Source organism: Rutilus rutilus (assembly GCF_951802725.1).
Source record: "Rutilus rutilus genome assembly, chromosome: 10".
Classification (NCBI taxonomy): Eukaryota; Metazoa; Chordata; class Actinopteri; order Cypriniformes; family Leuciscidae; genus Rutilus; species Rutilus rutilus.
The window spans coordinates 2489384-2516826 of NC_140215.1; the positions used below are offsets into that span (position 1 = coordinate 2489384).

Consider the following 27443-nt stretch of genomic DNA (forward strand, 5'->3'; position numbering starts at 1 on the left):
GAATGTTTTTTTCAGGGTTGGAGCTAAACTCTGCAGGACAATGGCCCTCCAGGATCAACGTTCCCCACCCCTGGTTTACATTAATCTCGCATCATAAAAGCATTTTGAGATGCAAGTGCATTCAACCACTTACAGTCGCACACAGCCGTATGCCGCAAGCATTCGAAAGCAGTTTGACAAAAAAAAAAAAAGGCCAGAAAAATACCTTTTTACAATTAGCCTTTTAAACAAATGTTTTTATGTTTATGCATTATTTAGCAGTAACTATTTTATGGGCCTTTAGCAGCCCTACATCCGCTCCTAAGATTGCCTTTAGCTTGCTTGGCAATCCAGAAACCTTCTGATAGCAATAGGCCTTTTAAAGATCTCCTTCACAGCATGTTTTCATTGTTCAAGCTTTAAACATTCAAGCATGAAATTCTAGTAGAGCCCAAAAACAAAATCAAGACTTTGAAAAAGTCAAGTCACCTTTATTTATATAGCGCTTTTTACAATACAGATTGTATCAAAGCAGCTTCACAGTGATAACATGAAAATAATACAAGAAAGTTTGTTTCTAGAAGAAAATTGCGTCATCGTCCACCTTAAGGCAGATCAATAATGTTGTTGAATATTTAATCTCCCCAACTAAGCAAGCCAAAAGCCAAGGCAACAGTGGCAAGGAACCAAAACTCCATCAGTGACAGAATGGAGAAAAAAAACTTGTGAGAACCCAGACTCAGTCGCTCAGTTCTCCTCTGGCCACGAGCGAACAATGTATGGTTATGATCCAGGCAGCATTACAGGTCAGAAGTCAGATTGGATCAGAACATTCAGAATATTTATCCAGTTCCGTCTGGTTGGAAGTCGGAGTCATCACGCCGGTATAGAGACGAGTTTGTTGAGGATCAGTGCCGATGGCTGTGGTGTCGATGAGGCCTTCACAGGGCTGATGAGGCTGGCACCTCAGGGATGCGTCGTGGACGTGTGCAGGCGCAGGTCCACCATCTGATCGGGATACGGCCCGGATCCGGCTGACTTCAGTAAACGGGAGGGACTGGTTGACACTTCAGGGATGCGTTGTGGACGTGTGCAGGCGCAGGTCCACCATCTGATCTGGATCCGGCCCGGATCCGGCTGACTTCAGTAAACAGGGGAGGGACTGGTTGACACTTCAGGGATGCGTCGTGGATGAGTCCAGGCACAGGTCCACCATCTGATCTGGATCCGGCCCGGATCCGGCTGACTTCAGTAAACAGGGGAGGGACTGGTTGACACTTCAGGGATGCGTCGTGGATGAGTCCAGGCACAGGTCCACCATCTGATCTGGATCCGGCCCGGATCCGGCTGACTTCAGTAAACCTCGGAATAAACAGAAAGACTAACCTTAGCGTAGATGCCATTCTTCTTATGTTGTAACGAGTGGTGTTATAGGAAGTGTCCCCTGTTCCGGCTGACCTAATCTATGCAGCCTAATAATCAATTAACTGATTTGAATAATAGAAATGTAATGTTCTATATGAGTGCCAGGTAAAAGAGATGTGTTTTTAGTCTAGATTTGAACTGACAGAGTGTGTCTGCTTCCCGGACAATGTTAGGAAGACTGTTCCAGAGTTTTGGTGCTAAATAGGAAAAGGATCTTCCGCCAGCAGTCGATTTTGATATTCTAGGTATTATCAACTGGCCAGAATTTTGAGATCGCAATAGACGTGAAGGACTATAATGCGTTAAGAGCTCGCTCAAGTACTGCGAAGCTAAACCATTCAGTGCTTTGTAAGTAGTCAGCAATATTTTAACATTTATACAATGTTTAATAGGGAGCCAATGCAGTGTTGACAGAACCGGGCTAATACGGTCATACTTTCTTGTTGTAGTAAGAACTCGAGCTTCTGCGTTTTGAACTAGCTGTAGTTTGTTTATTAAAGCAACAACATGGAACTTTTCCTCTGCGGTCGCCCTACAGGTTGGAAGCGGAATTGTCCATTACCGCTGTCGTAAAATGATTAACGGTTACTGTCAACGCATTCTCATCCCCAAATCGTCACTTTCAAACATTCTTCAATATCCGACGCACAAAGCACCCTTAGCGTCAATATGAGACGCTTCGGTTATGGGTAGGTTTAGGTCTGTGGTAGGGTTATGCGTCTCATATGGACGCTAAAGGGTGCTTTGTGCGTCAGATATTGAAGAAATTTTGAAAGCGTCAGTATATGACGACTTGGGATGAGAACGGGCTGTTACTGTACATGAAGCATGCAGGTTTTTTTCATATGGGCAATGATAATATTATTAATCTTCCTCCTTTCATAATTTATACATGTTTAGTAGACTAAACATTTTAACTCAAACATTTGCGATTTGCATGTCGATTGCAATGCTCAAATCTGAACGAGAATGATAGCGATAGCATCCTAACCATCTAAAACTAGCATGTTAGTGTTTACTAGCTACCAGATTGATAATTCGCTCATCTACTAACGTTAGCTGATTCATGAAGATAAATGGAGGACCAGATAGTTTCCGTAACGTAGCCAGGCAGACAACAGATTAGAAAAACTAAAGATAGTATGCAAGCAATTTACTTAACTTACTAGTTCAACAGCATGACGGCCAAGTCAGCATCGCCAGCGAGCAAACGCTCGACCAATATTGATCCTCGTCCTGCCTTTCAGTTTATCACTCTCCCTTTTCCTCTTCCGATTCTACTCCGACAAAACCTTGGACTTCTTACGTTTCACTGCTGCTTCAGCCATGACGAAAACAAACGCGCTGGTTGGCCTGTCACGGCCGAATTTGAGGAAGTGACGTATGCCGTAAAGCAGTCGAATTTTGTAGTTCTTTTTGAGCTCTGGTTACTACCCGCACCCCGAAGTTACATAGTGCCAGTAAAAGCGATACAGACCCCGTCAGGCTCTGGCAGACGTCTCATTCAACCTATTGTAAGTCGATGTACCATCACAAGGGTCTTGGAAATATATTATGAAGGTTGAAAAACTACATGTTGTTACTTTAAGCGTGCAGGGCAACCACCCAGTAGAGCATTACAATAATCTAGCCTTGAGGTCATGAACGCATGAACTAACTGTTCCGCATTTGTCATTGAAAGCATATGTCGTAATTTAGATATATTTTTAAGATGGAAGAATGCGGTTTTACAGATGCTAGAAACGTGGCTTTCAAATGAAAGATTGGTGTCAAAGAGCACACACACACACACACACCCAGGTTCCTAACCGACGACGAGGATTTGACAGAGCAGCCATCAAGTGTGAGACAGTATTCTAGGTTAGTACGTGCTGAGGTTTTTTACCCAATAATTAGAAACGCTGTTTTGTCAAAATTAAGTAGTAGGAAATTACTAGTCATCCACATTTTTATATCAAAGTGAAAAAGGGCATAATAGATCCTCTTTAAATCAGAGTTTCACAGTCTTCCAGACGCTTTCTGCTTTCAACAGTCAGTGTTTTGTTCTGGTTTTGTGTTTGCTACTGAGAGATCTATTACTCTATTTTACGTGTCGTCTGCTTTTCCTCACTGCAGCTCTGCAAGAGTCTCAGACCGGAAATTTACCTTTACAACCGTCAAGCAGCTCATAAATGTGAATGACTGACCGTGAAACGGATGAACAGTCCTGCTTTACTTTCAGCCTGTTTATCTGAAGTGTAAGATAGATCAGGACACAAGCTAGAGCACCAGGTGAAAGAGAAAGAGAACACGAAAAAATATCTGCAAATGGGGTCAAAAAAATGATCTTGTTTTCACTTTGAATCAACCCCGCTGGCAGATATTTGTCTTGATCACAGATAGGATATGTTGACTAACTCCTTTTTTTAACTCTTTATCAGACTCTGAGGTTATCTACAAAAACCACGATGGACATGTGATCAGGTTTAACATCCTCACGAACCAGACTGAGGTCGTGCTGAAGAACGTCACGTTTGTGAGTAAATATTATTTATACAGTAGTGGGCTAAAGTGATATCTGGCCTAGGAAAATGAACATCTTCAGCCATTATTCAAGTATTATTCAAAATTTGTTAAATATTTTGTTGTCAGATTGCGTAGTTGTGCTTGGATAGTTTTATTTGTGATGATGAAACAGATTGAGCCGATATAATTTTGATCAAGGCTGTCATAAAATGAACACATTCAAAAACAAGAGAGAACCAGTGGAATATTAATAACTTGTGTTGTGGTTAATGTATGCTTGGTAACACTTTAATTTAGGGTTCAATTCTCACTATTAACTAGTTGCTTATTATCATGCTTATTACTAGGATATTAGCTGCTCTAACTATTAATAAGCAGTAATTAGGAGTTTATTGATGCAAAAGTCATAGTTAATAGAGAGAATTGGACCCCAATACAAAGTTTTTCTATGCATTTTTGTTCTGCATAGTTTTGCATTTGGCCAAATAAACTATTTACTAATGTAGAAACACTGGCTGAACATACAATTGAGCTCAAAAGTTAACAGACACCTTGCACAATTTGCAAAATGTTAATTTTTTTTTTTTAAAAGCCTGTAGTTTTGGGGATATGAATGTTTATGATCCCGTGCAGTAGTGAGGATGACATCCATGTTTTCTTCTTTTTTCCAGGACACTTTTAAAGCCACCAAATACTCTTTAAGCCCGGACATGAAGTATGTGCTTTTCGCCTACAATGTTAAACAGGTGTGTGATGTTTTCAGGAATTTAACAGATGTTTTATGAAGCTTTGCATTTTTTAAGGGGTCCTATTATGCTTTTTTCCATACTCATCTTTCTTTAGTGAGTAATGTTGTGGTTTGACCATGAAAAAGCTAATATCTTAATTAATTTAGCTTCTCCGATAAATGTATCTTGATTTAAGAATGTTTAGATACTGGAAAACTAGACAAAAATACTGAGCAAGAATTAATTATTTCTGCACACAAACTCTCATTTTAGTAACATGGTTTATTTATGCGTTTAAAATGGGATTGTGTTTAGTTAAGTCATTTGAGCTTTCCTGAAGGTGGTTTTGGTTAATCTTTGTTGTTGTTTGTGCAGGTTTACCGGCACTCATTCACGGCGTCCTACATCATATACAACATTCACACCAGGTGGAGTAAGATCTGTTATTGATCTCACAGATGTTCAGAGAATACAGTCAATCAAATTCAGTGTTTAAACATGCCTTTGCTGCACCAGATGTTCTTGGGTAAACAATGTGAAATGCGCTGAAAAGTATGTCATTAATTAAGTCCTTATGAGAGAGGAGGAGCGTCAGATATGACTGACGCTTTGAACATGCGGCTGTGATGTTGAACAGCTCAATGGTTCAATAACTGTGTAAAATTGATCAGTTATGAAATGAGTTTAGTTTTAGCTATAAGCAGACATAGAAGACAATAGTGTCATTATTCATCTCAGTTCAGTTCAGCTTTCATCCGATAGGGCTGCAACTTATTATAAAAACAATGTTATTCATATGCGCATTTATGTCACAAGATTAAAATCAGATTTTATATTTTAACATGCGCACAATGCATGAATATAGAGTTTCCCGCTGTTTGTAAATACTAGCCATCATCCTGACATCACTTCTTTTCTTTGTTTTAAGAAGTAGACTAAACTCGTTAGTTCACCCAAAACTGAAAATTCTGTCAGTAATCACTCTCCCTCATGTCATTCCAAACCCGTAAGACTTTCGTTCATCCTCAGAACGCAAATGAAGATCTTTTTAATGAAATCTGAGAGATTTCTGTCCCTCCATTGACAGGCTACACAACTACCACTTTCAAGCCCCGGAAAGGTAGTAAAGACATCATAAAAGTAATCCATGTGACTCCAGTGGTTTAACGTTAATTTTATGAAGCGACTCGAGTGGTTTGTTTGTACAAAAGAAACATAATCTACCACTTTATTTACAAAATATTCATCTCCAACGCACGTTCAGGAGAGCACCAGGAAGCATGCGTGTTGTTGAGAGTAGAAGTTGTTGCATCTACTGCAGCAGAAATGTAAAAGCTGTTGTTATAATGCCAATTTGAACGTTGTCGTGTGTGTGTGTGTGTGTGTGTGTGTGTGTGTGTGTGTGTGTAGGGAGGTATTGCAGCTGGACCCTCCAGAGGTGTTGAACTCTAAACTGCAGCATGCGGAGTGGGGCGTTCAGGGCCAGCAACTGGTGAGATCAACTTTTACTATCAACCAAGGCTATGGGCCCTATCTTGCACCCAGCGCAATTGACTTTGTACACCGACGCATGTATCATTCCTATTTTGCACCCGACGCACAGCGGACTTTTCCCCCCACAGACGCACGTCGGTAAATTAGGGAATGAACTTGCGCTCCCGGGGGCGGTTCAGCGAAAAGAGGAGGCTTGTTCCGGCGCAAACGTTCCCTGGTGCTATTTTGCAGTTTCAGAAAACAATTCCGCCACAGACCAGGAGAAACCTCGTCTAAAGTTAGTGGGGCGTTATTCAGATGCTATTTTAAGGGCGCATGCTTGGCCATAAACTTTGCTTCTCTCATCTACACAGACGCAGCAGTTTTCATTTTTGCAAACCATACATAATTACAAGGAAAAATATTCCACACGAGGGAAATCATTGTGGTGTCCATGAAGATGTGAAAAAATAGGCATAAATCTAGCTTACACATTTACCCAAATTATTATACGCCTGTTTAACCGAAGCTAATTTGGGTGTGTTTCTCCATCCCCAATGTCACTTCTCTGTGTTTTACGGCCCTGACGAGAACGTCGGTCTCCTCGGCTGTGAACCGCTCCTGGCAAGTCCGCCGTTATAATAGCAATCCGCCATGGAACAAGCACGCCTGCTCTTAAAGGGAATGTGAGATGATGCTCTGATTGGTTTATTTCACGTTACGCCCAAACCACACCTATGAGTGATGAAGCTACTTCAGACCAACACATTCTAGATTTGCGTCGGGCGCAAGAGTCATTTATCCCGCCGGTATAATAGCAACAGCGCCCGAGACCCGCCCACAAAGTTACTTGCGTTTCGCGTTTGATACTTGCGTTTCAGATCGTTAAAATAGGGCCCCATAACTATAGTTGCGTCCAAAAACGCATATTCTCTTGATATGGTACTTATTTTGAATGATTACATACTTTTGCGAGTGCTAAAAAAGTATGTTCAATCCGGACGTACTACATTCGCCATGTTGCTATAGTCAGTGTTGGGGATAGTTACTTTTAACTGTAATGCGTTACAATATTGCGTTACTCCCTAAAAAAGTTACTTTTTCTCACCTGGGCTGGGCTTGCTTGTTTAACAAAAGTTATGTTTTTGGCAAATGTGACCAACAGTGAAATTAATAAAGCCTCTGGCTGAAAAAAAAATGCTAATTCAGAGGGCTGTAACAAACCTTTCAGCTGTGTTTATATTCTGGATCGCAGAAGAAGAAAGTTCAATACTTTCTTCAGCATTAAAAACTAAAAAATGAAACGTCATTTTTGCTTATTCGTGTGTTTAAATTGGATTTTCAAAGGTCAGCAGCATTATTGCAGGTTTGCATCTCACTGTTTTTATTCATTTTGAGGAATACTGAATCTGTTGTTGTGCAAGTGAGACGAGTAAATGAATGCTCACATTTAGTCTAGAACTACAAGACAGGAGAGCTCTTATTTGAAAAAGTAGCTCAGATATTTTATTGTACATTTAAAAAGTAGAAGGTCATCCGGGGACTTTTCGCCTACTCTTTTATTGTACTGTGAATTCTGACATTTTGTCACACACATATAGTAGGGAAATATGTGATTTCAGACGCAGCCCATTTCTTGAATAACGGGTGGGGGGGGGGGGTCAAAGTTGTTGTTGTGGTTTTTTATTTGATTGTCATCTGTCATTTTTGACGAGTGCTGTTAGACCATTGAGGCAAACCAGCCTGAAAATTTAATTTTAAACTTTGTATCATCTTAACAACAAACCGAGCGATGTATAATGGAGCAGAGTAGCATCAAGAATATCAAATATTGTGGGGACATTATTGTTTATCGATATCTGTTGTGGTTAATGGCCCTGCTATCAACATTTACTGCTTACCTCCAGATACTCAAGACACTCCTTAAACAGTTGAGCTGTTGATTTCAGAGAGACAATCTGTAACACTAAATGTGTTAACAACTAGTGTTTCTTGTTGTTCTTTGATTTGTTGTTTCAAATAATTTCTACATTGTGTGCGTATGGTCCGGTTATGTCCATATCATATTCATATTTACAGCAGATCAAACTCGGCTCACGTGTCTATAAGCAGCGTGTCACATTCAATAAAACTAAATTAAAAACCAGTCGAGTTTAAGTCATGTTTTAGTATTTTGAGTTGGACTTCCAGGCATTTTCTGTAAGTGTGAAACGGTACAGTGCACGATCGAGATTCGCTTTTTAAATGTCTTCTGTGTGTGTGTGTGTGTGTGTAGGTGTACATATTTGAGAATAATATTTACTATCAGTCGGACGTCAGGAGTAACTCGCTCAGATTGACCTCATCTGGGAAGGAGGGCATCATCTATAACGGCATTGCTGATTGGCTCTATGAAGGTGAGACTTTGCTCTGTTATATGATGATTTAAGGAATATATGACAAGATGATGATTAGAGCTGCACCATTTTTGACAAATTGAGAATCACAATTTTTTTGTTTAAAATAGAGATCACAATTCTCCCACGATTCTGAATATACAACTAAAAAAACTAAAAAACATGTCATTAACTAGAGGTTCAAAATGTTACTAGAGATGACAAAAGGTTAATTGCTGCAGTTTATTTAAAAATATTCAATTAAATTGAATACTTTTTAAAATTTGGTTTGAATGAATGATTCAATGACTCATAAAGGCTTGTTTTATTACTGGTTGAGTCAGCATTTTTGAACAAATATTCTGAATGAATGATTCAATGACAAATACATTTATTAAGTCGCCACCTACTGGTGTAATGATGTAATTGATACAATCTTTATTTAAAGCGTCAAGTTACTTTCAAACAGTGATTTTCTATATTTTGAGCACTACTGTAGACAGTGTTTATATCCGAACTATAAACTTTTATCCAGTACTTCTGTGATAAATAATATGAATTATTGTAACCGAAATAATGATACTGTCTGGGTGAAAAGACTGTGTGCAAAGCTGTTTCATACCTAAACCAGGCACAGCGTTATGGGTGGGCCTGACGGGCCTAGGACCACCCACTTTTCAACAGGCCCACCCAAAACTTTTCTTCAAAAATAAAATAAACTTTTAATATATTTAAATTTTGTCAAGAATTGGTCAAAAATCAGCCAATAAGCTCATAATTTGTGCTAAAATAGTCTAAATGTTTAGTTTTCAAAGTCGTTCTCCCTATTATAAACGAAGAATTTATTTAATCAAGCTCTAAATACGGCTCGTTGTGGATCCTATGGGGCGAGGTGACGTCACCTAGCACTAGTCGAGTTTTCAAAACAATTTAAAAAAGCTGGTTATGTCTATTTTGATGTTTCTGTGCAAGTTCAGCAGACAGTGAGGTTCGGGATCGGATGTTAGCTGTCGTAGTAGCCTATAGGCTACATTTTAATGCATCTTCTCTGTATAATAAGCCAAGCTCAGTCTGTTGTTAAATGGAATCGAAAGAAATGAATGTTGTATGAAATCGTCAAACAGGTCTATTGCCACTTATGACCGGATTTGAGTGAAACTGTCGGGCAGTGTTGTTGATCTGCATTGTTGAAAACTTAAAACAATTAAACAGAATTGTGAAATATTCGGCTTCATGTTATACGAGCAGAACTAAACTATGTTTTGGGGAAATATTAGATTCCTGACCACTTTTACAGTCTATAGGCCTTAGGTCTATAGAGAGATGCGCTAAAGCACAGCCAGGGAAGATGCGTAACGGAGATTCCATAGCGCTCTTCTTTGGCCAGAACCAAGGAGAGCGATCGCGGATGGGTCCGTCCTATGCACCGAAACTTTTTAAAATGCAACAAAATATTTAAAGAGCATCAAGCTATTAAAATCTCTATTATGTAAGCACAGATAATATAACAGTTTATTAGTCAGGCATTTTTATTAGGTTAAACAGGGATTGGATAACGTTTTTAATTAACGGCCCACCCACAATTGGTCTGGCCCATCCAAACCTGGAATCCTGGCGCCGTGCCTGACCTAAACATGACACCTTCTCTCTCTGGATCAGCAGATTTGAATGTTCGCTGTGAGCCCACTTTAATAGACACATCCAAATCGCTGTCATTTAGGAATATGATCACGTTTGAATCAAGATTGCGATCTATTAATGATTAATCGTGCAGCTCTAATAATGATGCATGTTTCGTCTGGTGCAACACACAGATGAAGATGAGTGACGTGATGCTCAGGTGTTTGTGTTTAACTCCAGTGTGAGATCTCATACATAACAGATAACTGAACCTATTGTAAAAGACCCAACTGACCAATTGCAATTACCACAAACACGCATGTTCAGAGGAGGTCCTGCACACGCATGTGGCACACTGGTGGTCACCTGACGGCGAGCGCCTGGCGTTTCTGGTCCTGAATGACAGTCTGGTGCCAAACATGGTGTTGCCCTCTTTCACTGGCTCTACGTACCCGAAAGGCAAACAGTACCCGTATCCGAAGGTGAGTTTGACCTTCACGTTCTCACGCTCAGATATATTACCCAGCGGGGTGAGGAAAGTGAAGACACGGCATTATTTATAAGGAAATAATAGGGCTTTTCACACTGCGCTGATTCCTGGGTTATTGTCATTATAAACCCTGCTTTTGACCCTGGGTAGAGGAATGTTTCAAACTTGTAATTTAGACACTCCAGAGTAGGATTTTTTTACGTGTCATTCTCCGAGACGCAATTTCACAAACCGCGTGAGTGTTCAGCGCTGCTGCGTCTTCTCTCTCTCTGGCTCTCAAAATGGGTTGCACAAGGCAAGCGTCAATACCACACTCTCAGGACATGACGGAATTGTCACTTGCACAATCGGGCCAGCATTGCATCGTAACTAAAGTTGATCATTTTCACTTCTTTTTAAATCTTATCAGTTTAAACATTCAAGCGATTTTAAACTATTCAGTACTCGCGCGCTCTCAGAGATGTTTTTCTCTGCGTGCATTCATATAGTAAAGCCGCCTCACAAACAGCTTGTGAGTTACAAAAGTTATTTTTCGGGGATTATATCACTTTAATGGGGGGAGAAACACGCACAATTGTGTAAAAATTCCGGTCGTGGTTAGTATACTCGTAAACACAGTCGGTTATGTCTTAAAGGGACGGTTCGGAGTGAAATCAACCTAGGGTCCTTTGCACCATGACCTCGAGCCAAACACCCCCCAGAAGCCTTTATTCCCTTGGTTGAACATTATTAAAGTTAGAGCTTATTTAGAGATATCAGCCGGATGGGTTAGTGCAGGCGCTAATTAGGGCTGTGTATTGGCAAGAATCTGGCGATACGATACGTATCACGATACATGGGTCACGATTCAATATATTGCAATATATTTCGATACTGTGCATAAGGCAATATATTGGGATTTTTTTAAAGAATTATATAAAAAATAAAAGATCTGATAAAAGATTTTAAAAGAACTGGACGCGCGAATGAGGCAAATTAACGTCTGCCGCGCTAAACGCCTCATTCGCGCCACAGGACCTCCAGACGCGCGTAAACGCGTCTTTGCATTAACTTAACATTGAAATCACTCGCACCAGACACTCTATTCGCGTTTGGTGTGAACGCAGCTTCACGGTGCGCGTCCACTACAGCGGCAAAACTACGCTCGGTGCCGCTGGCAACGCTGTAACGTCTCCGCTTTGGGGTGTGTCTGTTACGAGTGTGTTTGTTTTTTTCAACACACGGACAGTATAATCATCATGCACGCGATTACATTTAGAAATAGACAAGCTTTGTTTCCAAATGCACCAAGCAAAGATCCTTTCAATTTTATAAACCCAGCCAATATAATAACAATAAGCACACCCAAAATAAAATCTTTAACATATATAAACAACTGCAAAGCATCTAATTTGTAAACAAAATGATTTACGCACTAAATCCATCATAAACTGCCGACCGCGTTTTTCGCTTGATATTTGCATAAAGTCGAGAACTGCCCAACCTTTTGACGCTCTCAGTCGCTCTCAACGCTTTCTCCGGTCCTGCACTGCTGAGCGTGAAGCTCGACTTCCATGGAATGAATTGAAAACGCTTGCTCCGCTCGCTCCGTGCCAGTGGACACGCACCGTTCGGCGAGCCTTTTAAACAACATAAACGTGAGCCACCGTCTTAACATGAATATTTTTGGACGTAAAAAAAAAAAATAAAAAAAAAAAAAATCGATATTGCGTTTTTGAAAATCGATACAGTATTGCAAAATAAAATATCGCGATACTCATGTGTATCGATTTTTTCTTACACCCCTAGCGCTAATGGATCCAAGGCTGTATCTGGTAAATTACCGCACTAATAATGCCCAGAATGGCACCAAACTTCTACAGTAGCACAAATAGGTTCTGTACTCATAAAACGAGGCATTGGAAAGTTTGTAAGTACATCAGGAGTTTATTTAAATAACACTTGCCTGACGGCTAATGCTACCGCTAACCCGGACGTCGACGTCACTTCAGTGGTTTGGGAAAAGCACATAAAAGCGATGCATAATGATGTAGTGCTTTTGACTATAAATAGACATGGTTGAGGGTTAGTTGCATGTAATTATGCATAATTTACTGTTAACACTATGGTAAGTACATGTAACATATGTAAAATAAAGTGTTATCCCAATTTGTTTTGTCACCTGTCCTTGGTGAAAAATTGAATTGTTTCTGTTCTTGATGTTTTTTTAAATTAGTGCTCCAAAATAAAAGTTTGTGTTTACATAATATATTTGTGTGTATTTTGTATATATAAATACACACATGCATGTATATATTTAAGAAAGATGTGTTATTTATATATAAAATATTTATATTTGTATATAATATAAATTATGTATAAATATATATACAGTATATACATGCAAATATTTCCTTAATAGATGCATGCATATGTGTGTATTTATATATACAAAATAATTATACACAATACACACACACATATATTATGCAAACACAAACTTTTATTTTGGATGTGATTAATCATTGCCCAGCACTATTTTACATGTAAGTGTTGACGTGTGTTGTGTTTGCAGGCTGGCCAACCCAATCCAGTGGTCAAACTATTTGTAGTCAACCTGTACGGACCGACACACACGCTAGAACTCACACCACCAGATGAACTGAAGCTCAGGTATAGTGTTAGTGTGTTAGTGTCTGTGATGGAGGCTGGAGCGGGTGTGTTAGTGTGTCTCTGTGTCTGTAGGGAACACTACGTGGTGATGGTGAAGTGGATCAGTAAGACCAAGACAGCGGTGCGCTGGTTAAACCGAGCGCAGAACGTCTCAGTTCTGACCGTCTGTGACTCTACCACTGGAGCCTGCATCAAGGTACACACACATGTTCACTCACACACGGGCACACTACTCACACATTTATTTACATACACACTCACACAAGTGTTCATACGCACACTCACACATGCACAAACACACATGTACTCGCACAAGCACTCGTATGCACACACACATGCACTCGCACACGCAAAACACACATGTACTCACACACACAAGCACTCGCATGCACACACACACATAAGCACTCACACATGCACACACACACACACACACACACAAGCACTCACATGCACAAGTGCATGCACACACACACACAAAAGCACTCACACACACATGTACTCACACACAAGCACTCACACATGCACACACACACAAGCACTCACACATGTACTCTCACACACAAGTACTCGCACACGTACAAACACACGTACTCGCACAAGCACTCGTATGCACACACACAAGCACTCACACATGCACACACACACACACACACACACACACACACACAAGCACTCACATGCACAAGTGCATGCACACACACACACAAAAGCACTCACACACACATGTACTCACACACAAGCACTCACACATGCAAACACACACAAGCACTCACACATGTACTCTCACACACAAGTACTCGCACACGTACAAACACACGTACTCGCACAAGCACTCGTATGCACACACACAAGCACTCACACATGCACTTGCACACACAAAACACACGTACTCACACACACGCACAAGCACTCGCATGCATACACACACACAAGCACTCACACAAGTACTCGCACAAACACTCACACTCACACATGCACAAGCACTCACATGCATAAGTGCATGCACAGACACACACACACACACACACACACAAAAGCACGCACACATGCACTCGCACACACATGTACTCGCACACGCACAAACACATGTACTCACATACACACTCACACATGCACACACATGCAAGCACTCACACATGCACACACACACAAGCACTCACACATGCACTCGCACACATGCATACTCACAAGCACAAACAATCACACATGCGCACATATTCACAAGTACTCGCACAGTCACTCACACTCAGACTAACACACAAGCTGATGATGATTATGATGGTGATGATGTTTCGTTTCAGAGGCATGAGGAAACATCAGAAGTTTGGCTCTCGAAACAGGTGAATCTCCACTAGATGTTTGCTTGGTGATCTTCAGTCTCATGAGTTTAATGCATCTCGTGTTCCTTGGCTGGTTCTCTGCTCCAGAACCAGGAACCGTTCTTCTCACGAGACGGCAGCCGCTTCTTCCTGACGGTCCCGGTGAAGCAGGGAGGACGCGGAGACTTTCACCACATCGCCATGTTCACCTCTCAGGTACACACATACGCTAGGAGCAGGGTTTGAAATTAACACCCGCCAAATGCTGTCAAATCACAAGCTACTCACAAGTTTACTCACTTTGCTGGGGAAGTTCGTGTAAGACAAATCTGCGCAGATTTAGCGTAAATCCTCAACTCGAGAGTCATCCTGATATATTAAATACAGCATATTGAGCAGAATCTGCTCATATCTGGCTTACTTGAACACACACGTCACTACGCAACAAATAACGGCGCGCTTGCATTGAAGCAATAGCGAAGATTAAAAAGCATTTGGTTAACAGAAAAGACATGGTTATTTTCCAACATCCTACATGTTCTTTGTACGGTATTGATCTGTCCACCTAAAACACATTTTTGGTGATGAGGATGAAAGAGGAAGGGAGGAGACGCTGGATGACAGGATTTAGTTTGAATAAGAAATGAATGTGTGAAATCCAAATTTTAATATATCTATATATTAAGGCTGCACGATACTGAAGAAAAATGCAATATGCGATAACTCATTAAATATTGCGATATTCGATATGATAAAGTGTGTAAAATAAACTTAAATTATCTTTAAAGTATAATTAAAATGATATAACCAACATACGTGTTTCACATTCTTTTTGTGACAAGAAAACACCCATACAGCTTCTGGAAGTGAACAGTGTTTTACTGTAGCATCAGAAGTGTTATTTTAACACCAGTGTAAACCACAGGGTTTAGGGTTTCAGGAAGGACTACATTAGGTTTATTTAACAACAGAATATACTGTATATATATATATTGTTACAACCCCTTGGCTCAAGGAGTAGCAACATGAATGGGGAGGCCAAACACGTAATCAAATTTGAAACAACAAGTATTTAATAAAAAAAACAGACATAACTACATCAAACAAAAAGTAAAATATAAAGATGCAAAACACAACAACATCAAGCCTTGGACTGGAGAGGGTGAGAAAGCCAGCGTGAGAACCGCAGCGACCGAACCGCAGCGACCAAACCCCAAGCTTTTGATTCCAGAGGGTGAGAAAGCCAGCCTCTTATAAGCAGCATGGTTAATCACCATCAATTCTCCACATCTGGGTCACAGCATTTAACCTGAAGACACTAAAATATTACCCAGAGACACCTGCTGGACAAAATTAAGTACCACAGCCCCTTGGATTGTCACAATATATATATATATATATATATATAGAGAGAGAGAGAGAGAGAGAGAGAGAGAGAGAGAGAGAGAAAAGCTGTGACATAGTTAATCTGGTTCATGGGCGGTAACTTTAACATTTTGTAGCCAAATTGGCCGGTGGCTGAAAATGTTCATTTCAAACCCTGGCTAGGAGTAATGCCAATATTTGCTAATCTGTTTGTACGAGCGACAGCGTCAGTCTGGTGTTGATGACCTCATGTGTGTGTTTAGGTGCGGGCGGATCAGAATGAGGTGCGTCATCTTACGTCAGGTAACTGGGAGGTGACGCAGATTCTGGCTTACGATGAGAACGCACAGACCATGTGAGTAAAACACGGCCGTGAACTCACTCCAACACACAAACCAGGAGCTCTGTGACTGTCATACTTGCGTAACATGCATACAATACAATACAATACGATACAATGTTTATTTATGAAGCACAATTTAAAAACAACCGAAGTTGACCAAAGTGCTGTACAAGAAGAAAAAAAAAAGAGGAATTTCAAACAATAAAACACAAGCTGTAAAATAAGTGGAACGCATGAAAGTAAAATCAAGATATATTAAATACAGTCATGTGTAAAAACAAGTAGGCTACATCCCATGGAAATTGTGTTTTTTTGTGACATATTTGGACAGGCAAACATTTGATTCACAGTGGCTATTAATAAAGTTGACATACTTGAACAAAACTACAAAGAAAATGAGCTTTTTCAATCATTTATTCTGCAAAAGTCCCAATAGCTATGAATTTCTTCTTTAGAAAAAGTAAGTACATCCTCGCCCCAGTATCTAGTGTTGCCCCCCTTTCGCATCTTGTAGGCATTTCGCATAATTGTCCACTCTAACATTGGCTTGCTGGGATATTTGACCTCTCTTCCATGCAATAGTCTTTCATTTGCAAGATGTTTGCAGGTTTTCTGCCCGTTTCCACAACATTTCAGTGGGATTCAAGTCTGGGCTTCGACTAGGCCCGGGGTTTCCAAAGTGGGGGCCGCAGCAAAAAAAAAAAAACTACAAATATTTGTTAATATGAATATTGTTATGAAATAGCATTATAATAATTTGTTGCATAGCCTATCTGAACATCATACTGGAGAACTGGAGTAGGCTATGTCAGAAAAGAAAATGAAGACTCAAAAATATTTATAGAAAATTTACCCATTTAAACTTGTTTTTATTAATCAGTTTGGGTAAAAGTGGTATTTTCTAAATATATATATATATATATATATATATATATAGAAAATAAATATTTGTGTGTGCTGTGAAGTAGTTAGAAAAAATGAAATCGGTATCGGCAGGTCAAACTCAATGACAAATCGGAATCGGCCTAGAAAATTGTAAGCGGTGCATCTCTATAATCTTTCTGATTGGCTGGTATCAAACACCATCACATAATCTGATGTTCACTTAGATGTTTTATTTATTTATTTATACATTTGCCGTAGTATTGTCGACGGGTTCAGTAACATATCCTGCAAAAGGGGGGCCTTGGCCAGAACCTAGCGGTATTTGGGGGGCCTTGTCATGGAAAAGTTTGGGAACCCCTGGACTAGGCCATCCCATAAGTCTCCATTTCTTCTTTTTGAGCCGTTCTTCGGTGGATTTACTAACATGCTTAGGATCATTGTCCTCGTTGAAAGGTCCACTTGCTGTTCAGCTTCAACTTTCAGACAGATGGCCTCACATTATCTTCAAGCACTCTTTGATGTGATGCAGAATTCATAGTTGAATCAATGAATGCAAGCTGTCGAGTCCCTGAGGCAGCAAAGCAACCACAAACCATAACAATTCCCCCAGCATGCTTCACAAGCCAGATGAGGTTCTTCTGCTTTGGTCTGCGCCAAACATTTCTGCTGGTACTGTGGCCATATTAGGGCTGGGCAAAAAAATCTATTTTTCGATTCATTATTTTTTTTAAATGTGGTCGATTCAAAATCAATCCTCAAAGTCCACGAATAGATTTTTTTTCCATATTTATTTATCCATCACCCAAAAGCCAGTATTAGTTTTCCTTCACTGTTCATAGGCTTGTATGTGAATGTTACAGCTAATGCTGTGAGATTTGATGTTTGTTTTCTCTTAAACATAAAATAAGCTGATCCTGTTTGATCAAGGCATTCGGCATCTGTTCTGACTCGTCCAATCTTCAGCATCAATTTTTCATCTTGCATCAAAATCCTGTCTATTCACTGTATGCATCTGAAATATAGAGTTGGGTTCTGTTTTAATGTACCCAAGTGTGCCTAAAATAAAAAGAGAAAAAGAGAAATACATTTATTTTATACTAAGTATACTACAAATACATTTATATTTATGTACTTAAAAAAATAAATATCCTGCAATTGTACTTTTAGTATTCTAAATTGATATACTTAAAGTCTGCCTAATTGGAACAACAAATTTTTAATAAATCTCAATTTAAAAAAAAATGTACCCATGTGACTGGTTTTGTCATCCAGGGTCACATATATGAGATGTTTAGATAAGACTCATTAAGTGGCACCCAATCCTGAACATCTGATCCCAAAATTTAATGGATTTGAAGGTGTGAAAAATGTATGGATGTTCGTACTTTTTAACCACGTGACTCGTCTGTTTTTGTGTACATTTAAATTGTGAAAATTGCAAAATGTCAATTTAATGTGCAATTTTTTATGTAGTATATCAACCTTATTGATAGGCACTGTTTCAAAGAGGATGAAACGTTAACTTGTCAAAAAAGCGAACTATTTCCATGGGATGAACTTATTTTTTCACGGTTTTCTGCATTTCCATTATATATTGCAAAAAAAAAAGAAAAAAAAAAGTTCTTACTCAGTATTTTTGTCTTGTTTTCCAGTACAAATATCTTAATATCCAAGTGAGTTTGCTTCTCAAGTAAATGTATTTTGTTTTCTGGGAAAATCATCTAAATTAAGTAAGTTTATACTTGAAACAAGCACAAATATCTGCCAGTGGGGCCAGAAAAATAATCTTTTCTCTTTGAAATAAGTTTGTTTTTCTGACACCACTGGCCGATATGTGTTCCTGTTTTGAGCAAAACTCAATTAATTTGCACACGTTTCAGAAAACAAGACATAATATCGTTGTCAGTTGCCAGTAAATGTATCTTGATTTAAGAAAAACAAGACAAGAACTTTTTTTTTGGGGATGTATGATCTAACTGTATCACGCATGATCACAGTGTTTTGACAACACTATAAATCAGTGTGTGTTCTGCAGATATTTCCTGAGCACCGAGGGCTCCCCGACCCGCCGGCATCTCCACAGGTGAGATTCGTGTCCGTGTTTGTTCCTCCAGAACAGGACAGAAGACAGCCCGTTATCTAATGTCAGACTCAGAAAATGATTCTCGCAATACTTCAAAGCTGTGTTCTGAGTTAATAAGTCGTCACAGAAACTGTGATCAATAGAAGCGTGTTCAGATGAGCGCATGGGAAACCAGGCCTCTGGTCAAGGTTATTATTCATGAAAACTATCACGGCAATTTCTGAGAAAAACGCATACGTTCTCGTTGCGTGGTTTGACAAAAAAAACGGAGGTTGAAAGGAGTGGATCCATCAATGTTGCTGAACCATAAATAACCAGTAGATGGCATCGCATGTGGCATTAGCAGTGGTGAGCCACTAATGGCAAAATTAATCTGGGGGAAAAGACAGAGTTCAGTTTGGGATTTAGTTTTTTATGATTCTGCTTCTGATAAAAGCATGGTAGTCACTCAGCAGCAATGAAAACATTTATGGGACTTTAATAAAGGGGAAGATTTGAAAGTGTACTTAAGAAACTCACACAATGAAGCAAATACATCTTTTACTTGTATATATATATATATACACTACTGGTCAAAAGTCTTAGATCGGTAAGATTTTTTATGTTTTTAAAAGAAGTCTTTTCTGCTCACCAAGGCTGCATTTATTTAAAAAAAAACAACAATAAAAAAAAACTGTATTATTGTGAAATATTATGATGATTTAAAATGACTGTTTTCTATTTTAATATATTTTAAAGTGTAATTTATTCCTGTGATCAAAGCTGAATTTTCAGCATCATTACTCCAGTCTTCAGTGTCACATGATCCTTCAGAAATCATTCTAATATGATGATTTGATGCTCAACAAACATTTATGATTATTATCAATGTTGAAAACAGGTTGTGTACAATTTTTCTTTTCAAAATTCTTTGATGAATAGAAAGTTCAAAAGAACAGCATTTATTTAAAATAGAATATTTTCTAACATTATAAATGTCTTTACTGTCACTTTTTATCAGTTTAACTCATCCTTGATGAATAAAAGTATTGATTTATTTTATTTATTTCCCCCAAAAATAAAATTAAAATTCTTACTGACCCCAAACTTTTGAACGGTAGTGTTTAATGTTACAAAAGCTTTAGATTTCAGATAAATGCTGTTCTTTTGAACTTTCTATTCATCATAGCATCCTGAAATAAAAATGTAAAAAACTGTTTTCAACACTGATAATAATCATAAATGTTTCTTGAGCATCAAATCCTCATATTAGAATGATTTCTGAAGGATCATGTGACGCTGAAGACTGGAGTAATGATGCTGAAAATTCAGCTTTGATCACAGGAATAAATTACATTTGACTAGATATACACATAGAAATTTAAATTGTAATAATATTTCACAATATGACTGTTTTTGTTTGTATTTTTAATCAAATAAATGCAGCCTTGGTGAGCAGGAGAGACTTCTTTTAAAAACAAGAAAAATCTTACCGATCTAAAACTTTTCACCGGTAGTGCATACTGTGCATATTATGCGAAGTGAAATCTTAGTAAAAACAAGCTTTACATTTTGTTGTTGTTGTTCCAGACAATATTTGAAGGTTTTAATAAATAGAAAGTGTTTAATACTGCATGATTAATAGAATTTTTGAGTTGTATTAAATGTCAAAACAGCTAAATTCATTTTTGGTAGCTTGTTAGGTATTAGATACTCTTGTCTTCTGATAATTTACTCCACCTTAATCAAATACATATTTACAAATATAAAGGCTTTCACCATGATATTAAAAACTAAAACTAAATACTAACTAAAAGTAATGATCACAATGAAATATTTATGCGCCATTAAAACTAACTGGGAAAAAAACTGAAATTAAAAAGTAAAATACCAAACAAAAATGGACTAAAATAACCCTGCCTCTGATTGGTCCCTCTTGTGTGCAGTGTGTCCACAGTGGACTTGTTTTCACGCCGATGTCTGACCTGTGAGCTGTATAAAGCTCACTGCACGTTCTTCAGTGCCGTTTTCAGCTCCACCAACCAACACGTCCTTCTGCACTGCAAAGGTACGACGACCATGAGTTTATAATGTACTCTTGCATAACAGTCCACAGTCCTGATGAGTGACCTTTCACCCCTCTGTGAGCATCAGCACTGCAGTAGACTGTCTCCTTTTCCAGTACAAATATCGAAACATTCTTAAATCAGCAAAATGACTGAAGATATTAGGATCTTTCCTGAAAAATTCAGTTTAAATCAAGAAAAATATATCAATGAAGTCAGAAAAATGTACTTAATTAAAAAGGAAAACTATTTTTCTTTTTCTGAACCCAATCCACCTTATTCCTGCGCCCCATGATGCTTTGCGCGAATTATGGATGTAACTTCCATTAAGCTGTAAACAATCAGTGAAAGACTCGCTCTATGAACGCAATACGTTAAAGTGTCACAATGAGATGACATTAATCTACTCACCCTTCAACCATCGAACATTAAAAGGAAATTTAAAAGTGTAAAAGCATCTTTCAACAGACCAAATAACCCCAAAAGCGCGAGTCTTTCCACGGCAATAACGGACGGGTTAAATATCACTGTAGTAATATATATATTATGTAATAATACAGATATTGCCTTAATCAAAAATGTTCATTAACTTCAGCATTGCGTGATGATATTTCAAAGTGATTTCCGTCATTTTGACAGATTATAAATTGCATTTTCCTGTGAAAACAAACCTGGAAACAGACGTGAGGATTTGAGGAGAATAACCAGAGATTCTTTGTGCATTTCAGTGAATTATTAATGGAATATATCGTAAATTAAATCGGAAGAACAGACCACAAATGTGCAGTACATGTTGTCCTTTTTCATACTTTTACAGCGGATTGCAAAGGGAAAAAAGAAAATAATCACGACTGAAAAGAGCTCTTCCATAGATATTCTTGTTATAACGTCACGTTAAAATACCAAGTAAACGTTATTCTCATGATGTCTGAAAATAAATCATGAAGGGAAACTGACAGCTCATCCAGTCAGACTGACGATCAGCTTTATTTGTAGGGCAACCGTATGATTTGAAATTATTCGTTTCCCAAAGTTCCCCAAACCGGAAGTGTCTCCCATAACTCAAAACGCAGTAAGATCGTCAGGAATAAGGTGGATAGCATATATTTTTTCTTGATTTATGCATAAACCATGCATAATTTTTCAGAAAGCAAGCCTTAATATCTTCAGTCATTTTTCTTCTCCAGTAAATGTATCTCGATTTAGGAATGTTTAGATATTTGTACTGGAAAACAAGACAGAAACACTGAGGAAGAACATATTTTTCTGCCTGTTGTGGTTGAAGTGGCCACATTATCTGGTTTTTGGTTTTCTTGCAGGTCCAGGAGCACCGACAGTGATCATACACTCTCTCAACACTGCCAGTGAGTTTTCACTTTCTCTTTTTTCCATCTTTCTGCCAGGGCTGGGTATCGGCACAGATGTCTCGATTCGATTCCGATTCACAAGATCTCAATTTTTATTCAATTCAGGAACAAAATTTGAGTTACCAGTGAAATTCACAATTCTCGAGTCCAATTTCAATACCACAGCTAAAACTACGAACTGATAAAACATTTCAAAGGTTATTGAAGGCAAGGAAAGATTGATTCGTGTCTTTTGAGAATGGATATCGGAATCGACCACATTTTAAAAAACAATCGAAAAACCGGATTAAGAATTCAGATGTCTTGTTGGCCATTTTACTTTTAAGGACATTTGACTTTGGCATTAACAGTTTTACTGACTTAAAAGAAACTTTGTTGTTCAATGCTGGAGTAAAGTTCATAAATGATTGGATTTTGTAAAACTATGTTGGGTGGACCTCTGTCCCTGTATGTTCGGGTTCGCAAGAAAATTTTGTACATTTTAAGGTTAAATGCATCAATCTGGTGCGAGAGCTCAAAATGAAGAGCTTCAACCCATGAACTGTGAACACTGAACAAAGAAACAGCATTGACTTGTACCTGGACATTAAAGAGGGCTCAAACATCTTTTTAGTTATGATATAGAGTCTCAGTCTACATTACATTATCACTGGTGTTTTAGGATGCCAAACAATTATTATAAAAAATATAATAATGATTTATATAATTTATTCCTATGACGTATACAGTATGAATGTACTGTATAAATTAAAATTAATATTTCAAAAGTATATTCATTCAAATGTAATATTTTACATTACACCATAATATAGGAAAATTACAATACTTTTGTCCTAATTTCTTCGCTTGCAAGAAATAAACCCTTGAGCTTTTATTGTGGAGAAAACACCAGATCACCATGCTGATCGCGTGAGCAAAGTGCGCTCTTCTCTTTAAATCACGCGGCACAAACAGAATGCCTATTTAGGATACTTAAAGTCTTGTGCTGTTTTATAAAGGCACAAAGCCATATCACGGTTTCATTGGCAAAATATAACGCTAGAGACCAGCAGCAGCTCATTTGCATTTAAATGGACAGACACTAAAATGGCACGTTTTTGCTCACCCTCAAAAAGTGACAACTTTAACATGCTATATAAAAATATCTGTGGGGTATTTTGAGCTAAAACTTCACACACACACTCTGGGGACATCAGAGACTTATTTTATATCTTGTGAAAAGGGCATTATACCACCGCTTTAAACTGCATTGTACTGTTGATCTCTCATCAGATTATTACATCCTGGAGAATAACTCAGTGCTCAAAGCTGCTCTCAGTTACAAACGGATCCAGATGTTGGAGTACAGGAGCATCCAGACCGACCACTTCGGTAAAGTATCGCTCAGCTTTACCTGATAAACACGCAGAGCCGACAGTGTGAAAGAGTAATGCGTTGGTTTGGTTCTGCTGGAGTTCAATATCTTGCTCTTGGCCAAAAGTGATGTTGTTAATGAACATACAAGTTTGATTAAACCATTAAAATATGAGGAAAATATTTTGTTGTTTAAATATGAGGGGAGAACAAAACACTAAACTTGGTTAAGGTATTTATCTGACAAAATGATTTTGCAAAAAAAAACTACAGCTACAGGTTTTATTTTACTATGCAAAAGAAAAAATGCACAGAAAAACAAAACACTGACTACAACATAATCAGTTATTAATATTTTGTTGGTTCTCTCGTTTTTACGTTCATAATTTCTACATATGACAGCCAGGATAAAAACAATGTCGGCACAATTTGTCATGTTTCAATGTGTTATTATCACTAATAAAACAATCGACTCCAAGTACAACTACGCAATATGCTTATAAAATCTTTGTATTTTTAATAATATTTGAATAAAGTGTGAAGATGTCTATTTTTCTATCACTTTTGGCCACTATTGAACTTGATAGATCGTCACACGCAGCTCTGAACTGTTCCTCGTGTGTGTTTGCAGAGTTGCCGCTGAAGATCTCCTATCCACCCGATTTCTCTGAGTCCCGCAGTTACGCTCTTCTGCTGATGATGTAAGCAGATCTGTCTCTGTGTGTGTGTGTGTGTATGTGTACTTGTACAGCTATCTTTGTGAGGACCAGTTTGAGTGTTAGACCATTGGAGTGAGGACAGAGAGAGTAAAGTGAGGACATTTTGGCCGGTCCTCACTTTCTGAGAGCCTTTAAAGGCCTGTTTGAGGGTCAAGACTTGGTTTTAGGGATAAGGTTATAATGAGGTTAAGGGTCGGTTTAGGGTCAGGGGTCGGGTTAGGCACTTAGTTGTGATGGGTAAGGTTAGGGTAAGCAGCTAGAGATTGCATTGTGTCAATGAATGTCCTCATAAAGATAGATGTACAAGAAAGTGTGTGTGTGTGTGTGTGTGTGTCCGTGTGCGTGTGCGTGTGTGTGTGTGTGTGTGTGTGTGTGTGTGTGTCTGTGTCACATTGATGTGATGCTGATTTTAAGGTCCATTACACATTCTGACAGAATTGCACCCTTTTGCCACATTGCTCTGTTTTGCTCGAACACAAGTCAGTGCAGGACACAGTCAGGATCATTGTGGTGGGAAGTACGCGTTCTTCTTCTTCTTCTGTGGTAAATCCAAGGTAAACTCACAGCGTGTCTTCCAAAACTCAATGAAAGGCAGAGGAAACCAATTTGCTGCCCTTGGCAAGATCTTACCTTTTGCCCCTGGCATCACAGCCCATCCACCCGTCATCGTGTTTATGATATTATCAAAAAATAAGGCTGATAATGGTTAAACTATACAAAATAGCACCTAAGCCACATTACAACATGAACACAAATAGCAAGAGCTTTACATCTAGCCATTCAAGCACAAACTATTCATTGCGCACTAGCAGAAGTGTTTGTTTTCCAGTAGATGGCAGCAATATTTCACTAAACTATGGAACCTTTCACATTTTTGCCATGAATGAAACTGAAAAATGTAGATCTTCTTTAACATGAATTTTACATAAAATGTTAGTATTTTAAACAAATATGATTACTAATTTCGCAAATAAAAATGCAATATATCCCCCTAAAGCCGCACAACAGAGCGAAAATATTAATACAAAAGTGATATTACAAGCGTTTAAAAATCTGACATGATCACACAGTCTGGGGCTTCTGAAACTTTGCATCAAGTTTAAGGTAAAACATTAATTAGCGAACATTACTAGTAGGCTATCTTACTATAGGATACTTGAATAAACTGTTCATTAATTCATTAATGGGGGACTTTAAGAATGTTTAGATATTTGTACTGGGAAAAAATAGAGGAAGAACATCATTTTTTTGCAGTTCAGACCTGTAAAGCAATGATGCAAAAAGAAGTCTTTGAAACGTCCCATGATGCCTTGGTTTTGTGGACAAATGTTCATTTCAATCCCGATGGACCACTTGCACAAATACTTCCAGTGGATCCGGCATATCAAGTAGAGGCTTTGTTCACATGGTACTGTTAGATCTGCTATTCACCTGCTATTCTTTATGGAGGAGTTTGAAGCGAGTAGTTGTGTCTCTGCCTTTACTACTCTCCTAACGCCCTGTGATGTGACGTTCAAGCAGCGGTGGAGAATTAAACGACTCTTTGTCTGTGAAAACATCACATTCTGTTGAATTCCAAAGGCGCTGTAAACACACGACCGGAGACAGGAGATGCGTGTTGCTTCAGATTGAAATGCATGCAGTGACGACGCGCTGGTGTGTTTTGTTTGTGCGTTAGTGATGCTGCCCCCGGTGGTCAGCAGGTGAACGACCAGTACGCAGTGGACTGGGACTCTGTGCTGGTCAGTTCGGACAATGTCATCGTGGCTCGTCTGGATGGCCGGGGAAGCGGTTTCCAGGGTCAGAAGGTTTTACAGGACGTGCACAAGCGCCTGGGAGCCGTTGAACTGCAGGATCAGCTGGCTGCTGTTGAGTAAGAACGTTTTCTTCAGGGTTCGTACAAGGTGCTTAAAGGGGTCATCGGATGCAAAATTCACTTTTATATGGTGTTTGCATATAAATGTGTGGACACAACCACCATACAATGAAAAAAATCCATTCACTCGTTTTGTTTTTATCCTCAAAAAGTCTAAACACTCTCATTTATCAAGCCGTTTGGATTTTCTGAGCAATATGATGTAATATTGCTCATGCTCCGCCCACGACCGCTGACGGACTGTCCCGTATTAGCATATTTCCCGTATTAGCATATTTCCTCCCTCAGCTATTTGTTTACTGTCTGCCAAGTCAGCACTTTATGAGTGATAAAGTGAGCAGTTCCTCATTATCATTTAAAGGAACACTCCACCGTTTTTTTAAAATGGGCTTATTCACTTTCTTTCCTACATTTAGATTGGTGGGCAAATGCATTTTTGTCTCAGTGCATGCATTGTTTTAGTTTGACAGGGTCGGCGCTAGCTTAGCTTAGCATAATGAATGGAATCCTTTGTTGCCAGCTAGCATGTCCTGAGTAAAAGTGATATAAAAAAAAAAAAAACACCTAATTACTTCTTGTGGCCTGCGTATTCACAACAAGTACAAATAGTGATGCAGATTAACACTAGGGGCCCTATTTTAACGATCTGAAACGCAAGTGTCAAAGCGCAAAGCGCAAGTAACTTTGTGGGCGGGTCTTGGCGCTGTTGCTATTTTCCCGGCGGGATAAATGACTCTTGCGCCGGGCGCAAATCTAAAAGGGGTTGGTCTGAAGTAGCTTCATTATTCATAGGTGTGGTTTGGGCGTAACGTGAAATAAACCAATCAGAGCATCATCT

The 27443-nt window shown here is 38.8% G+C and overlaps 1 protein-coding gene across 1 annotated transcript in view; it reads left to right on the top strand.

The window, feature by feature from the left end:
- Positions 1-27443, top strand: part of dpp10 (dipeptidyl peptidase like 10) — a 54715-nt gene that overhangs the window by 18799 nt on the left and 8473 nt on the right. Inside the window, exons 4-20 of the mRNA XM_084420913.1 lie at positions 3825-3919; positions 4581-4655; positions 5013-5065; positions 6048-6129; positions 8386-8506; positions 10433-10587; positions 13150-13247; positions 13320-13443; positions 14552-14590; positions 14678-14785; positions 16198-16289; positions 19198-19245; positions 21171-21292; positions 22610-22654; positions 23930-24028; positions 24642-24711; positions 26408-26602. Coding sequence (XP_084277039.1) covers positions 3825-3919; positions 4581-4655; positions 5013-5065; positions 6048-6129; positions 8386-8506; positions 10433-10587; positions 13150-13247; positions 13320-13443; positions 14552-14590; positions 14678-14785; positions 16198-16289; positions 19198-19245; positions 21171-21292; positions 22610-22654; positions 23930-24028; positions 24642-24711; positions 26408-26602 — 1621 coding nt within the window. The remainder of the gene's footprint in view (positions 1-3824; positions 3920-4580; positions 4656-5012; positions 5066-6047; positions 6130-8385; positions 8507-10432; positions 10588-13149; positions 13248-13319; positions 13444-14551; positions 14591-14677; positions 14786-16197; positions 16290-19197; positions 19246-21170; positions 21293-22609; positions 22655-23929; positions 24029-24641; positions 24712-26407; positions 26603-27443) is intronic.